General features: G+C 34.4%; 1 protein-coding gene across 1 annotated transcript in view; it reads right to left on the reverse strand.

The window, feature by feature from the left end:
- The window catches only part of LOC101893551 (dendritic arbor reduction protein 1), a 63,747-nt gene extending 56,054 nt beyond the window's left edge, over positions 1-7,693 (reverse strand). The window contains exon 1 of the mRNA XM_005190730.4: positions 6,475-7,693. Within this exon, the coding sequence (XP_005190787.2) occupies positions 6,475-6,537 (63 nt within the window). The 5' untranslated portion in view covers positions 6,538-7,693. The remainder of the gene's footprint in view (positions 1-6,474) is intronic.
- Between the last annotated feature and the right edge of the window lie 10,354 nt (positions 7,694-18,047).

The following is an 18,047-nucleotide window of genomic DNA, read 5'->3' on the forward strand; positions in this document are numbered from 1 at the left end:
CCGACATCAAGAAAGTGGACGGAAGAAAACAGCAACAGAAATGGATCGAAAAGTAAAGAAGCTTGATCGAAACCCGCGTCGCAGTGGCCGAAAATTGGATAGTGAGCTGAACATATCGCAATATTCAATTCGGCAAATATTGAAAAATGAGCTCGGGGTAAAGTCATTGAAATTCCAAAAAGTTCAAGAACTTACACCGCAACAGAAAGAAAATAGACTCAAATGAGCTAAAAAGTTGCTTCTTTAGGAGTATTTTGGAAAGCAAGGTTGGCACTAAAAAATATCAAAGTGTCGATCACCTCAAGCAAGCGCTTCGCAGGGAATCGGCCAATCGCGTTTGACTTTGTTGAAATTTTCTATCACACCCTGTACTAAATGAAAGATAATTATACTAGATGTACCCAGAAAATAGCAACACATATCTGCCAGGTCCCAGGTTTAAATAACATTTTCTGTTCCTCCAACTGATTATACCACCCAGTTGTTTTCGAACTTTATTGGTTTGTTTTGATTTTTTATTGTTCTTTTATTTCCTTTGATAAATGCGGTATTCATGAAAAGGGTTTTTAACGCCGTGGCTCCCTGGCCAACATCTTTTGAACGTTGATGTTGTTCTTGTTGTTGTTGTTGATGGGGATTTTCGCTTTCGCTTTGTTTGCCTTCCCCGCAAACACACCGCACAACCTTCACAGCCAGAACTCTCACTTACAGTTGTCGGTGATGATGACTTGTTCTGTACCTTCAAGTGCAACAACAATTGCTGTATCTCGAGCGCGCTCCCACTCTCTCTCCCACCGTCTGTCTCTCCCGGTGTTTTTGAGATTGACGTGTGCTTGTGAAGTTTTTAAATAAATGTTAAAATTCTGTCGATATTCACATTTACTTTTCGTTTTTTAATCAGTCTCCGGCAACAATACGCATCAATGTTTGTTTGCGTCTACACACATGTGTATGTTTGTATGTATGTATGCATGTATGGCAGTGTGGTCCAACAATTGTTATTGTTTGGCGTTGTTTCAATTCACACTTGTCGCATTCAGCGATAATGAAACTTATTTGCATTTATTATTAATAATACGCTTGATGACCGGAGCCGTCGTCATCCGTAATCCTTTATTGGAATACAGCCGGCATTTGTTGTTAAATTTAAATCGGTTATTTTGTTTGCGTATGTTTGTATGTCGAAATGTGTGGGTACTCAACCTATTAACACATTTTAAATGAACACACGTTTTCGAACGACACAATACCAACAAATCACTTCCTGTTACTGTTATCTTTCGAAAATGAAAACAAGTTGTCATAAAAGCGTTTACAACTTCTTCCTTGGAAATACAAATTCATTCAAACGACGACGGGCCAAAACGCAATCGAGGTTATCTTGCCAGAAAAAAGAACGCAATGTTGGCCAAAATATGGCTATCCATCCATCGCTCCATCCATCTATCGTGGACACAAATTCTGAGAACTTAGAAATTTAACTAAACCAAACATTTACAAATTTCACCCATTTTCTTGACAAATCAATTGCTGTGCCCGAAGAAATTCCTCGTTGGGGTTTCCCAGAATAATTAGCCTTCGATAGGCACTTGAGGTGCCTCAGTTAGCCTACTACGTGAGGGGGTAAACATTGTATTCCCCATAAACTTATTTCAATATTGTTTATGGACTAATTAAGCCTAAATTGTATAAATATTTGTCAAGTGTCGCTTAACTTCAAAAATATCGCCATTCACACTCGTCGCTGTCATTCGACAAAGAACTCTTCTGCCTCGACTGGTTCGTGGCGGAGCGTTGTAGACTTCTTGTCTATGTGTCCGGTTGTCATGACACATGGCGATGGTAGACACTGAATGTCTGAATGATACCAGGAACCACTTGCACCCTTTCCAACCCGCTCGCCGGTACACGGTACCTTGGCCATCACATTCATTCATGAATGGCTGCACTGCCGTAATTCTGCCACAAAAAGGAAGTTAATGATATGTCAACATTGTTCGACAAATAACAATTACATGTACCACGTAATACATTGAGAACTTAATACGACGGCAACAACATCTCCCAATGAAAGGCCACTTTTCCAAATTATGATGTCAAATACGTGCGACGCTTTAGAAAGCGCTTTGTTCTGTTCTGTTCTGTTTTATGGTTAAATAGATAAGTTTGGTTTTGCCAGTGCCCACATTCGAATGGTAAAGATTCACTAGTCGATTGCTCAGGAAAATATAGTTCCCACGCCTTTTATCTGTGTGGCCCAATTGATGTTAAAATAATTCCGGAACATGTGTTTTTATTGGACGAACTTCTTGGAAAAGATGTTGACAATTACGATATGTTCCTATCTCAATTAGTGGGCCATAAAAAGGTTTACCTTGTGACAATTTCGTTTCTAACGCTATACGAACTTTACATGCAAAGTGCGAATGTTATCAATGCCGAAACCTGATATCAATCGGATCTACTATTAATATTTGTGAGACGATTTTCAATTTGGAACCAGGTCAGCTAATGTATGTAATGTCTTGTAGCGAATATCATTGATTTCGGGAGGTATTACGGCTTTCAGATATGTTTAAACACAAAGCGGCTGCAACATATGTTACTATAAGATTTATAATTGTATATAAAAGATTATACGCAAAGCAGATCAACTAGGTAGTCGCATTACTCCAGCTGATGGCACAATTAAATGTCAGATTAGTTGTATTAAATTCACCCTTAAAGAATGTCATTGTAAAAGAATACATATGAATGCATCACAAAACTTGTTTTTGTCTCCATTCTCAAAATTGTCTTTCTGTAATATTTTCGTTTATTTTCCATTTTCTCGGTGCTTCTTTAAAATATAAAAGAATTTTATTACTTTTTTTTATTTTTCTGCCAATGAGTAAATAAATGAATTAACAAACATTTTGTTCCTGATTGGTTGAAGCAAATTTGCCGCAGTCAAGGCGAACTAATTATTCGACTTGGGCGCCAATTTCGTCATTTATTGGTACCACAAAAGTTGTTTTGTTGTAGCACCATGGAGCACAATAAACGTGAAATCGGGAGAAGATAAATGATATGATATCAGAACCCACCCACCAATTTCAAATTTAGTATGCGAAATTTCATCTAAATCGGACAATAAATGTAACACGTACTTTGCTTACAAAAAAATTCATGACCAGATGGACAATTCGACTCAGAACGCGATTCTATTAGGATCAGCAAAAGGAACTGTGTATCTATCTCGTTTCCCCTTGCAAAGACAAAGACATAAGATATCGTGTAGGGTATGATCATATTTCTCTTCAGAATTTCTTGGTCTGTCTGCCCTCTACTGATATTGGCGGCATTCTTTTGTGGCTCTTTTTTATTAAAATACAATAATGACTGACAATAAACCCCCAATTTGTCTCTATACTTATCAGTGCCTATTTTTTAGTGAATCACGCTGTCGCGAATTGTGGAAATTTTTTTGCTATTATCTCCGATATTATGTTTCAGTTCGAACTTGTTTGCAAACTGTCATAAAATGTTGTTTTATAATCTATATGCTTGCGATTGGTTTCAGTCTATTGTTTGCCGATTGAACTCGTATTTTGCTTTCAACAATTCATGGATGGATGTGCTGAGCCAAGTGGTCATAAACAGACTGAAGATCTTCAATATATTCTACAGCCCTACAAATAGCGACGGCATGTTAGAGCTGTCGACAAATTTTTTTTTTTTTTCTTTTTCTTCCGAAGCCCGTTGAACATGAAGACCTGAATTTATGATATATGTATCTCTTAAGATAATTTACCTATATTAAAATACATTGTGTTTAAAATATGCTATTATAAAAAATTCAAATATGTGTTCTCTTCATAACTTATTAGCATTAGAAAACACTTTTCATCACCTTAATATTTTCTTCATAAAATACGTATATGTTGGGGTTGCTTTTTAAAATTGTTCAAGTAATGCGTTAGATTTTAGCAATCGTTTTAAGAAGTGATATTTCAGCAGCTCTCTTAGAGACCCGTTTTTTTCACTATTGTGCTACTTTTGTGCCCCTTTTTCCATGGATACTTTTAAATCGGGCAAATAAGATGTCTTAGTTATTATCTAACACTATTGCTATGAACTTTGTCACTTCCTTTGAAAATAATTATTTTGGAGCATACAAAGTTCATATATTCTTGAACAGCTTAGAATTCCAACTGGATTGAAGCATGTCCGCCTGTATGCTGTAATTTATGTTACTAAAAAAGCTTTTGATATATTACAGTGTATATGGGGTGTTTTGTTTGCCCGAATTGTCTGTAATTGTGTATTTTTGGTTCCTTGAGGGAAAACTCTGCTTACCATGCATTGACATTATACCAGTATATTGGTATAGCTTTAGGTATATACAAAAGTTCGAAACTAATTGCATGGCTTTAGAGAGTGAAAAGTAAAAGTAAGTGCAATGAAATAAAGAAATATTGGATTTTCATTTATACCTGATAATATTTCGTACGCCTTGTGGTGGTATAAACATATAATCGAATTTATATAAGGCCTTCCTAACTTAATAGAAGTCTTCAATGATATGAAACAAAAATAAAATGCAAATGTTTTATAAAATATTTATATGTTATTTCAGCAATGTCATTAGCATATTAACAGAAACATTATTACCCCCAATCATTGAAACTAGCTGCGTTCACTTTCATTTTCAAAGTATATAATATCCCGTCTACCACAGAGTTGAGTAGGTTAAAACCTCATAGAGGTATTAAAAGTACATATTGTAAGTCGAAATCAAATAATCTCAAGTATATATAATGCAATGGGGTATTTCCATCAAGTTTCAAAATTATTAGGACAAAAATGAAATAAAAACTATGAAAAAGTGAAATGGAAAATGTTATAAAAGAGAAAAAAGTGATATGAAGAAAAAATTTAAATACAATATTTGTATACCCTATATAGCTTTGTCATTCCGTTTGTAACTCCTCGAAATATTATATAATAAACCCTACAAAGTGTATATATTCTGGATCAGCGTAAAATTCCGTCCGTCTATTGTAGTCACGCTACCTTTCCAACGAATTGAGATTTAAGGTTAAAATTTTGCATGCATGCATAGTTTACCAGTAGGCAGGTTAAGTTCGTAAATGGGCCATGCCGGTACACGTTTTCGTATAGCCCCCATATAACGATACATCCCGATAGTCGGTATTTTTATAATTTCAACAACATTATTCACCGGAATTGTAACAAATTTCGTATTTAAAATTCGCAATGGGTACTACAGACTATGACAAAAAAAATCATATGCTGGTTCACGTTTTCATATATCCCCCATATAACGTTACTTCCAGATATTCGATATTTTAATAATTTTAGCAACGTTATTCACTGGAACTGGAACTGTTTCAAATTTGAAGTTCGTTCGTAATGGGTATTACAGCATATGACAAAAAATTTCGTCTTTGTATAGTCCCCATATAACGGTTTTCAATGAGTTGGTTTGCAGATTTTTTTGAAAATCCTTCCAAATGGTGGAGGGTATTCAAAGTTCGGCCCGGCCGAATATAGCTGGGTTTTTACTTTTTTTCATTTCAAATTTTCATCGAACACGAATCCGGACTCAGAGCATCTTATTGATGTAGTAAATACAATTCTCCTGAAAAAGTCACTAAGTACCATCATTCAAAAAATCGAAAATAAATAAATGATATAAAAAGCAATTACATAAATTTGGCGCTCATTCATAATATTCTGAAAGTCATAGAAATGATGTTATGTTCCTCTTGTAATTTAAGCAATGAAAGATTATACCTCATCAATTCACTAAATACCATGAACATAAACAAGGCAATGAACGAAAAATACGCTTTTAAGCTAATCGTTGCCTGTGGACGCATTTTATCCCAAGTGGTTACAGTTTGAACTCGTAAGCTTCTCCATATTTACTTCATTTCAAAAATCCAGTCGCAATGATATGTATGTTTATATATTCCGACGGATATTTAATGTAAATAAAACGGCGAGTCTAATTTCTTTTGAAGTTAAATTTTGCATAACTTGATTAATTAATAATTAATTAATTAATTAATTAAACGGAGATATATCTCCACTCTGGACATCCACGCCAGAAAAAAATTGAGAGCCACATAACTCATTAATAAGTAATATAAACAAGCTGTTTGTTGCATTACTAAGAAGTCAATAACTTATTTGAGTCACTACCAGGTAATAGGTGTAATGTCAGATAGTAGAGAATTTGAGGCAAAAGAAAATAAAAACCATTACAAATTCTGATGTTTGTCATGTGTCTAAAATTACACCTCAGAAGGTCGCATGTTTAATCCCAATATCGGACATAACAAGTGAGTTGGAATTGAAAATGAATTTCATAGGTAGTGGGTAGTTATGATTACCAAAGAGCCCCATTTTAACCCATTAGTTTGTTATGCTAGGGACCCTTGATCTACATACAAAAAAAAATCTTACCTGCATTACCCAGTAATTTGTTGATGCTGCAAATTGATCACCAATTAAGATATCCGTATGCATTTAAGCGAATATTTTTACTTGGCTGTTGACTGGCGTAAATGGGAATTGATGTATCAAAACTAAATGGCTTGATATATCTTGCATTCATTAACTGTGAAGGGTAACTGGGATAACTTTTTCTATCACGTAAGGAATCACCCAAAAATTAATTAATTTTTTTACTCTTAGATTAAAACACTTTACAAATAATTCTTCAAATGGCACTTGAATTATTGCTAATTTAGAAGTTGTATTTATTATTGCATTGATTTGAGTTGTTTAGTTCAATTTAAGGCGATTTACAGAAGGAACTTCGCGCGAAATTGTTAACAACCATTTGATGACAAAGGCACATGTTCGTTCCAAAGGGAAGATAATCCATAAGCATAAGTATGTACATATAGGTAGGTAAGGCACTTTATGAATTAATTTTTAAACGTTACATTGCTTGTTATTTTTTGCTTTTACGGTCGCCCGATGCACTTGGCATGTTTTAGCGACGGCACTTTTTCTATTAGCAATGTACTCTTATTCCACTTTTCGGTCACATCAAACCCGATTGGTCTCTGTTGACATTTTCTTAAGGTGGCTTTCTTCACTCTTCTAAACAAATAAATAATCCCAAAAGCCAGAATTCATTCGGACTTGATTATATTTGTTATTCTCATTATCACTGGATTTTATTTTTTTTTTTCCAATTCAGACACTTTGAATACGAAATTCACAATCTGCTCGATAAACGCATTCCGCGCGCCGTTTCTTGTTTTGGTCTAGTTGGACCATTTGCCAGGGCTGGAACACTTACGCACTACTCCTAGTTTGTGCTTGTGTTTTGTTGTTGTTTTACTTGGTGTTCGGTGTTTACGTGTTGTGCTATCTTTCACTTCGCTTTCGACAATGTTTACCATTGGTAGTGGCTGAGTGTTCTGTTGGAGACGGATTCGTGTGAGTGCGCGCAATGACCGTGTTTCTTTCTTTCGTTGACGGTAACCGAGTTCAGACTGAATGGCTGGATAAGCAAAGGTTCAGCTTAGAGGTATACTGTGTTGATACCACACCACACCATCGCCTCGCCACCACTACCACTAACCGTGTTTGCTGCTCTGTGTTGTCTGGCGTTCGAAAGAGTCTCTGGGCACATTGGTGATCCCAGTGTGGATGGCTGGTTGGTGTGGACTCTGCTGATGGCTGAACGGATGGTTTGCTTTGTTTGAGACTCTTGTGCTAATGTACCACCATTCCATAGTTGGTATTTTGCTCCCTCAACTGTATCAGATACACACAGCTAACCATAAGCCACATGTGTCTATGTATGAGTATGTGTAGGTGTACATTTCAGTTACCAAACGAACAAACACAGGTGATGGGGAGAGCCACAACAATGTTACTCATACGTTCTTTGGTGTTCTCAGCGCATAGAGAGAACACAATCATAACATTCGCCGACTCTCTTATACGATCTCCAATTACGCCAAGGTGGTAACCGTAGCCATCGATTGTTGTTTTATTTTCTTCAGCTGATATGATTTCAGTTAAATTGGGTTTCCTCTCCCTCTCATTACTGTTGTTATCTTCATATTTCGTATAAGACAGTTTTGTGGTAGTGTTTGTGTGTGTGTGTTTGCTTGTTTTGGCTTGAATCTCTGATTGCCAATCAATGGCGATCGATACTTTAGCGAGTGAGGAATGCCCATAGAACATGTTAAGTTATGAATGAAATACATATGGACGAAAATTATGTTTATACATACATATGTACGTTTTACGTTACATCGAGTTGGCTTTATTTTAACTAAAAATGTCTTTAAATCTTAAAGTTGTAAACTTAACTTTAAAGTTACTTTTCCGAAAGTAAAAAAAAAAAACAAAAAATAGTTTTTTTTTTTAGAAATTACAGGTTGGACGTTATGTCTCGTATTAAAATCCGCAAGTGAATAGAATAAAAGTTTTGAATTTTGAATGTTTTAAACCTAAATAAGCACTACAAAACATGCTTTAGATCGTTTTTATGAATATTTCTAATAATAGCTTTTACATTTTATTTCATACTATATGGAATATAGGTTCATTTGTTGTACCTACGCCCCCTAAAAAGTAGTAGGTACAAGGGAATATAGGCGTTAGAGCCTCCAATTCGGCGTACTTCGTCGTCGTTATTTAAAATACAAGTTAAATATATATTTATATGAATATGTCTACAATACGTCGATCGTATGAAATTTCAAAGTTAAACATTTTCAACATTGACAGAACATACTTTTTTTGTGCGTTGATAATAAAAACGAAAAAGTATTAAAATGGGTTGTATTTAAAGTGATATATATTTTTACATCGTTATTATTTTGCAGATTTTAAAATATGGACCTGGCGTTATTGGTAAATTCGGTAGTACAAAACATTTTACCATAATAGGGAAGTTGAATATATATTATTGTATGCTTCGCTGTTATTGGCAAACCAAACAAGAAAATTTTATTCTGCCTTATTTATCAATTGGATTGAGAAAGTGATCATAAAAAATTGAGAACATATCATAAAATTGAACTACGGAGTCTTCGTCTAATTTTACACACTACAAACAAAGAACCCTTGAAAATTCAATATACCATTTGTTAAATTGTTGAAATTTTACATAGTTCTCAATAAAAACATCATGAACCTATACAACCTAAAATTGAATCGTTGAATCGAGCTGCACTGTTACAAGGATATATACCAAAATGAAGACCTGCGAGGTTGAAATATATGGTGACATCCCTTAAATAATGTTGAACCTAACCGTTACACCAATATGTTATGATATTTTAGGCCTTAATGGAAGTTAGAACTTAATGTACATGTGTGACACAAAACTGTTTTTAAAGGGGTGATTCTTTTGAACATCTTAGTGTTGCGGATTAGAGGATCTTTCTAATACTATAGTCTTTTAAAAAATACTGTAATTCCTTTTTATTAATAAATAAGCATTGTTTTTATAAATATAACAATACTGGCATTAACAGTCAGTTTTTTCCAATTCGATCGCCAATTTACCGAAGGGAAGCATATTTTGGTTTTTGAAGCAAAAGTTTTTCCTGTCAGTGACACACGCGAAAGCTTTTATTGTCTCTGAGAGTTTTGGTTTTTATTACAAAAAAAAAAAAAAAAACAAATAAAAAGAAATAAATAGAAATTTACTGTTTGTTACAGAATCATGCCGAAATTTTAAGTTTATGTTTGGGAAGTTTTTTATATGATCTGTTTCAGCACATCTACTTTTTGTTGGCGCAGAACCACATTCTTCAAATGTTCTCTCGACATTTTTTATTTTAAAAATTTGGAAATATTGTGTTTGCCACAATTTCTAATGTGCTGAAATGAAAAAATGCAAAAATTATGGAAAACACATTAAAACTTTTGGGAAAAGATGGAAAACTTACAGAGAATAAGATCTATTTTAAGAATTTTCTGCGCGAGATTTGCTTAATTGAGAATGTTAATATTTGCATCTAACTTGGGTGAGTAATGAGACTGTAATCTTTAAAATTATTTGAATTGCCAGGTACTGTAATAAGAAGACAATGGAATTGAAAAGTTTTATATGCAGCTACTAATAATTTTCCAGTTTAAAATACCCCCAGAAATTTAGCAAATTTCATTTTGGAATAAAGTTTTGTGCCCGTTGTAATTGAATTCCACTATTATTACATTAAACATTTTTCAAAAATTTAATAACATTTAACATAAAAATTGCTATGTACCTAAAATATTTATAAACGTCTGCATGTATGGAAGTTCGTATATGTGTGTGCCGAGTAATAACGACAACAGCTCGAAAAGAAAAACAAAGCACCTACTACACTTCAGTCAATATAGGAGTGGCCAAGCAGCAAACAACCAATCACAGCCCACTGAGTGTGGTGCCGTTACCAAACAAATGCAACAAACGAAGAGAGAGACACAGTGAAAACACACAAAGAGTATTTATCGAATGAGCAGACATGCCAAATACAACCACGCTACCATATCCGACTCACACACACACACACACACACATTTACATGGAGAGCTAAAGCCGTCTACGTTTGGCCACTGGTGCAGAAAATCCACGGAGCAATAACAAAAAATACACAAGTGAAAAAGAGACCTGTTATAGCGTCGAAATAGCTAATCACACCACTGCTATAGTTATGATGTACATAGTGGGCACATATATACACACAATATGTATGTGCGCTTATGTATGTGGGTATATGGTAAGAAACCATTGAAAACATAAACAAAAAGAAGACGATTACTGAAAAATGAGCGACTTTAACATTAAACTAATGTACAACTACATATATTTAAATTGGAAACTACCCACACACATGCAGTCACGTCAAATTATTTGACTCCATTTTTTTGAATAGCGAAACAACAGTTTGCGTGTCACGGGTATATAGGTATTAGACATAGGTATGTATATTACATTTTAAGACATGTCATTTACAACAATAAACTTTTATGTAAGATTCTAATGAAATAAACAAAGTTTGTGGGTACTAAAAATGAAATGGAAAAAAGAATCTGATTCCTATAGATTTTAGGACCATCAAGTTAGAACATTTAATTACCAAATATTTTAATTTCTGGCATAATCCAGTACAAAAAATTAATAAACTTTGTGGCACATAATCTATAGCTTAAGATAATATTTATGTAAAGGCGATACAGGTATTTTGAAGATTTTTATCCCAATTTCAAATGTTTGGACCCAATTTTTTACCATTTCAGTTGTAATTTGATATTTCGTTGATTAACACCCAATTTAAAGGATTTCGAAAGCAATCATTTCATTTCATAGTTTATTAAAGTTATGACAATTTAAAGTGTTAATCTTTGATGAGTTTTTGATGAAATAGGGTCGTATTTCGAAATATATTGTGTGTGACACATTTTGAATTTGAGGCAGAGTAAGGAACCATGTATTTGTTAATGAAAACTTAAATGTATATCATTGTGGAATTGAATTCTACACTAATTTCATTCCCCGGAATATCCATCTGGCGGATATACACTTTAGGATAGCAACACATCCAATCCAACTTTTTACATAAAAAGCTTGGATTTTTACATGAAGTAAATTATATACGAACCAATGGATGTATTCAAGAAGCAATTATTGTATGATCCAAATATTAAGACAAACTTGAACCCCTGTTATTCTACAAAAAACGAGAAATCAAACCTTTAATAGAATAAAGAAGGGCCAAGTTAATGATTTGATTCATAATTTCATTAAATGAGGATTCAATTCTAAGAGATGAAATCCCTCCAAAAATTTATAATTAAGTCCAAAATTCGAATTATCCAATTTTAGACTACGATGCTAGATTTTGAGAATAAATAAAAATTAAGTGTTAGTACAGATTGATCTTGTACATAGACCCTGTTTAACAAAAGATTTATTGTCAACAAAAAATACAATCCAACAACAATTTTTTTTAGTTTTTACCACAATCGAAGAGAATGTTCTTCATTCGCTATTCTAATTTTGATATTGCCTAAAATGAAAAACATATCAAAAAAGCCAAACGCATTACATGGTATGTTTCCTCCTACATGTTACATAAAAACGCACAGACTTAGTATCCCCTACCATAGTGGGGTGTAGCGTATAACAACCAATGGTTGCCCAATGGTTCTTAAAAATCAAGCTTGAAAATGCGGTGCAGCAAGTTTTTTTTATACCCGTGCTATGTGTGTGGTATGACTGACCTAAGAAATCCATAGCAAATCTAAGATCTAAAAGATTGCCTACGTAACTCCAAAGGGATTAAAATAATGAATTGTTTGGGGAATTTCGGTCGAACATGAAATGTCCCTTTTGTTTGTAATTATCATACCTTTGATTCCCCAGAAATAATAATTTTACACAAAACAAATTGCCATGTAATCTTCCTAAGGAGCATTGGAGCAGACTTGGTTCCACTTGAGTTTTGGGCGAAGGTGACAAATCACAACTCTGTTGTGTCACTTCGATCACAACAATTCTTCATAATGGCATGGACACGCTCATAAACCATTCGTCGTAACAAAGAAATCAATAGAGATGATTATTGATACCCAGCGAAATCAATCAAACTGAGTCCGAAAATGAACACCAACCAAGTACCTCTGTGAGTAAAAAATTGAATAATCATTTCGTATGTAAAAATTAATTTTGTCTTTTCTCGTTGCACTGAAAGAAAATTTTGGATGAAAATGTCCAAAGGCTGGGAAAACAGCCATGGTATCGAATATTTGCAGGGTCTTAAATGGTAAAAGATCATTACAATAATGAATACAATGGGAAAATTGCAATCTCATCATGACCCTAGGTCTATGGTTTTCTCGAGTGTATCCATCAAATTGTGGCAACTAAACATAAACAGTGACATTCATTGGCATTGACATTAAAGAGCCACAAGAGAAAAAAGGGTTCAAACCCCAACACCATTGTTGCAAAGAACTCTTCTTACCAAAGCACCAGATCGAAGCATATGTCGAAGAATCAAAGAATCACATGAACCAGAATACACACATACGAACATTAAAAGTCAATCAGTTCCTTTGTCATGGCGGGCAACACGAAAATGTCATGCCTTCGATCTGTAATTAATCATTGGGTTAAAATGCTCCGTACTTCATCTGATAATTGTTATTCGGAAATATTACTGTTGCATTTTAAATTAATATGGGCACGCAGGTAGCAAGAAGCGTGTGTGTGTCTTCGACAAGTGTCAACTGCAGAGCGCTGTGCCAAGTTGATGGCAGTTGGGGCTTCGTGTGCGGCACAGGTTCGCTGTAATTTACACTTTGCCATCGCAAATGCTGTGCGACTGTGTGTGTATGTGTGTTGATGTCTGTGGAATTTACAGATTTATTCGTTAACCAGAAACTGAGGATTGAATTGTGTCTGACGGCTTGTTGGTCACACTTGTAAATGTGATTTCGATCTGGAAGTAAATGAAACTCAAAAACTCTTTTGGTGGAAATGAATAAATCTTGTCGCTGTGGTAGATTTGAATTCCAGTGGCAATATTGATTAATTGCATTTACACACAAACATACGCTACCAATTTTGGGCCAATGTACAACGACAATAATCCATCGAAAGATTGAGAAGTGGTATTTATTTTTTATGGATCGATAAAATGTTAATTAATCAGATTTTTTTCATGGTTCATCTTATAGTGTTATAAGGACACAAATGTTATTTGTTTAGCTATTTAATGACACTACACCGGTAATACAATTTGGAGACAATATTTAAATTAAATGTTGAATTTATATTGAAAAGCGAAAAAAGATCGAACAAAGATTCTAAGTATATACACCTAAGTCTGTTTTACACGGTATATTGGTTCCAGAAGAAGCCGTGTAAAAAAAAAAAACGTGTAAAAAAGACATTGATTTTATACAAAAATGGGCGATTTGTTCCTTATCTCTAAAACCTATTAAAATGAGTGAAAAACAAGAATTTTTATTTTTTTCTTTACCAAACACGTCTTATTGCATTAACAGTTCACAAAATATTAACACGTTTCAATTGCTCTGACCAGTACATTTTATTATATGCATATAGTGCTATTCACATTTGCTTTGACCAGTAAAAATTGTTTGTACGCGCTAAAGGGGAATTCACTTAAATCTTTAAGCTAGTGTTCGCAAACTATCGATACTATCGATGGTTTCAGACTTTTTTCTTTCATAAATACTTTTTTGTGATATGAACATACTTCGCAAAAATTAAATTTGACAAAAAAATTTAAGTACATAAAATTTCAAATCGTGCTAAATGGAATAAAATCGTGTAAATAAATTAAAAATATTCAATTTTCAAACAGTGTTATATCAAAACCGTGTACAAAAAGACCGTGTAAAAACAGACTTAGGTGTACACAAATGCCTAGAATGTCTTTTAACATAGTACGCTGTAAAATATTCTGTTAAATTGGGTTGCGAATAATCTGTAGCGCTCCAGCAATTTTAAAAATTATTCTGGAGTATGAAAAAAAAAAATCAATCAAAAAAGATTGGGTAGTCTATTTGCTAAAACAAATATGTACAAGGCCTAGCTTTTATGCGATGTCCCTGTGTTATTGGCGTTTTTTTTTATTGTTCTGCAAAATATTCAAAGTTTTCACAAAAAATTTCCTAGCGAAGCAGATAATGGGTTTCATGCAACATATTATTGGGTTTTTTATGACAAGTACACGATAAGGAACAATTTGAATGTGGCATTTGTTTTAAATTCGTTGAATAGTCCCAATTAAGTGGATCTTCAGAAATGAGTGGGACGCATTTCAGTGCCAATAATAGGTGTGTTCATAGTTTCGATATTATGTTCAATCTTCAAGCAAAGACATTGTAATTATTAAACATCGCAGTTATCGAACACTGATGCAATTGACCGGAAAAAAGTGTACCATAGATGGTCCATTGAGCACTTTCAATTAATTATTTCTGAAACATCCACCCACATATTTCAAACCCAAATACAAATTCATTCATATTTAGACATTTGACCCCATAATAATTAAAAAATGCATCAAAATAGTTTCATCACCATATCACCCGAGCCAAAATCAATTGATCATCGATTTAAGCACCCAACCAGCTGCCAAATATTTAAGTTGTCGAATTTGGATGGAGGGATCGCAGCAGAGACAACGAGACATCATCATCGTCTTCATTATCCACCCAAGTGTTGTGCATTTTAAGGCAACAAACAAAAGGAAGGCTTGATGTCTAATCGAAATAAGTTCATGTGGTGTAAGAGACAATAGAAAAAGAGGATTACAATTGAAAAAAATCCACATTCGTATGTAACTACGACTGTACGATTGCAGGGAACAATAAAACTCGGCATGGGGGAAGAACTCCAGCGTGTCATGATATTTAGGTTTTAGCGCGTGCTTGGTCAAATACAGACGACGATGATGACGTCGGCAGAATATGCTCGGTCGTTTTGTTGTTGGCCGATGTGTTGAAGTACAATTTTTATTAACATGATTTCCAAGAGCGCCTTAATGAGCTGATGATGGTTCCACTTACCAAATGTTCAGTGGTTTCCAATCGTACTTACATACGAGTGTTGAGTGGCAATGGTTGGGAATAAAACCGAAAAAATATTCGACCTAACTCACATATATGAGTTTATTTTTTTTTTAAGGTTTTAAATGCTCACCAATAGCAAATTCAAAAAGTAAAAGAGCAGCCAAGTTCGGCCGGCCCGAATTTTTTATAACCTCCACCATTCGGAAGAAACTTTAAAATACCACTCAAATGAAAACCTTTATATGGGGGCTATACCAAGACGTGGTGGCTGTGGTAACGATTCCGAACTTGAAATACGAAATTTGACGCAATTCCGGTGAATAATGTCGCTAATATCATCAAAATACAGAATGAACAGAGGAACCGTTGTATAGGGACTATACTAAGACGTGGACCTGCATAGACAATTTCCCGTCATATGTTGTAGTACCCATTACGAACTTCAAATACGAAATTTGACGCAATTTCGGTGTATAATGTCGCGAAAATCGTGGAAATACTGAATATCTCGGGGTAGCGTTATATGGGTGCTATACTAAAACTAGGTCTACGTTTCAGTGAAGACAATTCTCATTCAGGGGGTTAAGTACTGAGAACGAACTCCTTGTGTGGATTTTCAGACAATTTCATTTAAATATGTGGCTAAAATCATCAAAATATCGAATACCGGGGGCACTATTGAATGGGAGCTATTCGATATCGGGGACCTATATAGAAAATTCTCTTTCAGGGGGTAAAGTACTTACAGAGAACTCCTTGTGTAGAATTTCAGGCAGTACCATTGAAAAATGTGGCTAAAATCATAAAAATACCGAATTCAGGAGGTACAGTTATATGGGGGATACACGATATCATGGGACTATGAAAGGGGATGAAAAAAACATACAGGAGTCATCTTGGGAATTAGTCCTAACATGGAATCAATAATTTCACGGCATTCCGAATATTATTGTTTCCGGATTCATATTACGGAGTTGATTCCGTTTAAGTTTAACAATAGATGACGATATACATATGCGTGTGAACTATATCTAATTATTAACTGGATAATTATAATATTTATATATTTATTTAAGATTACGATTTCAAAATAATCTCAAACTTTTAAGCAGTGCCCTCGTTTCCATCTTACATTCTGTAACGAGACTCACAGTCATGGCTAGAAAAATACATATGTAACATATCATTGCACCATCAGCACTTGAAGGGTGTTAGAGACACTTCCACACAGTGCCGGGTGCCCTGTCTATTGGATGTTACTCAGCAAATTTTGGCTTGATTTGTTTAACAAACAAACAAACTCTTTTACAAACGCTTGTTTGAATCTGGAATTGTAGGTGATGATGGCTGGTTGATAGCGTTGGATTTGTAATGTAAATTATGCTGGTTTTAAGATCCACATAGGTTATCGTTGGATATCAGAGGTACGTACGTACATACGTTCGTTCGCATTTGCCATCTTCGATTTGGTTGGGTGGGCACAAGCAGCAGGGGTGGGAGGAGTAAGGACTTGACGCACTCACGCAGATGGTATGTTGATGGGCTGGCTTGACACCAATTGTTCCATTTATTCATGGCTCTTTGTCTATTTGATTAATTTACCTTTTCTAATCTCATGTAGAGTCAATGTTTCCATAATCCATTGAGAGGGCATTGAATAATTCAATCAGAAGTATTCAATCGAATATTACGTTCATTGAAGTGAAATCGAGAAAGTCATTATCGCGCGAAGAAGCACAGCCATTTGAAGATGATGGCGACTGAATTTGTTTTCGAAATTATGATAAGGAGGAGCGTGAGTTATCATTATTATTGTCATCCAACCTACGCGTTTCCCATTTATCGCTGCGATCGCAGCGAGATGACTCTCATCTAATTGATTTATGTCGGTTGGTTGGTTGGAAAACAAATGTGTACTTGGTGCCATCGAACAATTTTCTGTTGTTGTTCAAATTTATTAAAAAAATATAATTAAATTAATTATGTTTATGTTTCCACATAAAAACTGACACATTTTATTGGCGAAGATTAATCTTTGGATACACTCGAGGAAAAAAAGGAATGTGGAGTGGCCAACATTGCTGGGAATCAAATGTTCATTAACATTGATATTTATTTACGCATTCAGGTGTTGAATAATGTTATCTCGTTGTTAAAGGTTCGGAATGAAGATAAACTGCTACATATCTGGTTATAATCCTATTGAGCGTACGATTTTTTCCGGGGTAAACTATTTTATATTCCCAAAGAAGAGGTTTCAAACAAATCTCTGGAAGGAGGAGGATCTTTGACTAAATTTCTGATTTACCATGATATTATTTCCAAAAATGACCCAAATAACCCAACAATGTCGTGATTAAAACCTGATTTTTTGGAAATACAAAATCCGTAAAATATTACATTAAAGAGATTTCTAAAAACCATGTTATGATTTTTTTTTCGAGTGTCTGTCTAGATGCCATAAACAA

This window comes from Musca domestica, unplaced genomic scaffold (assembly GCF_030504385.1).
Source record: "Musca domestica strain aabys unplaced genomic scaffold, Musca_domestica.polishedcontigs.V.1.1 15, whole genome shotgun sequence".
Lineage (NCBI taxonomy): Eukaryota > Metazoa > Arthropoda > Insecta > Diptera > Muscidae > Musca > Musca domestica.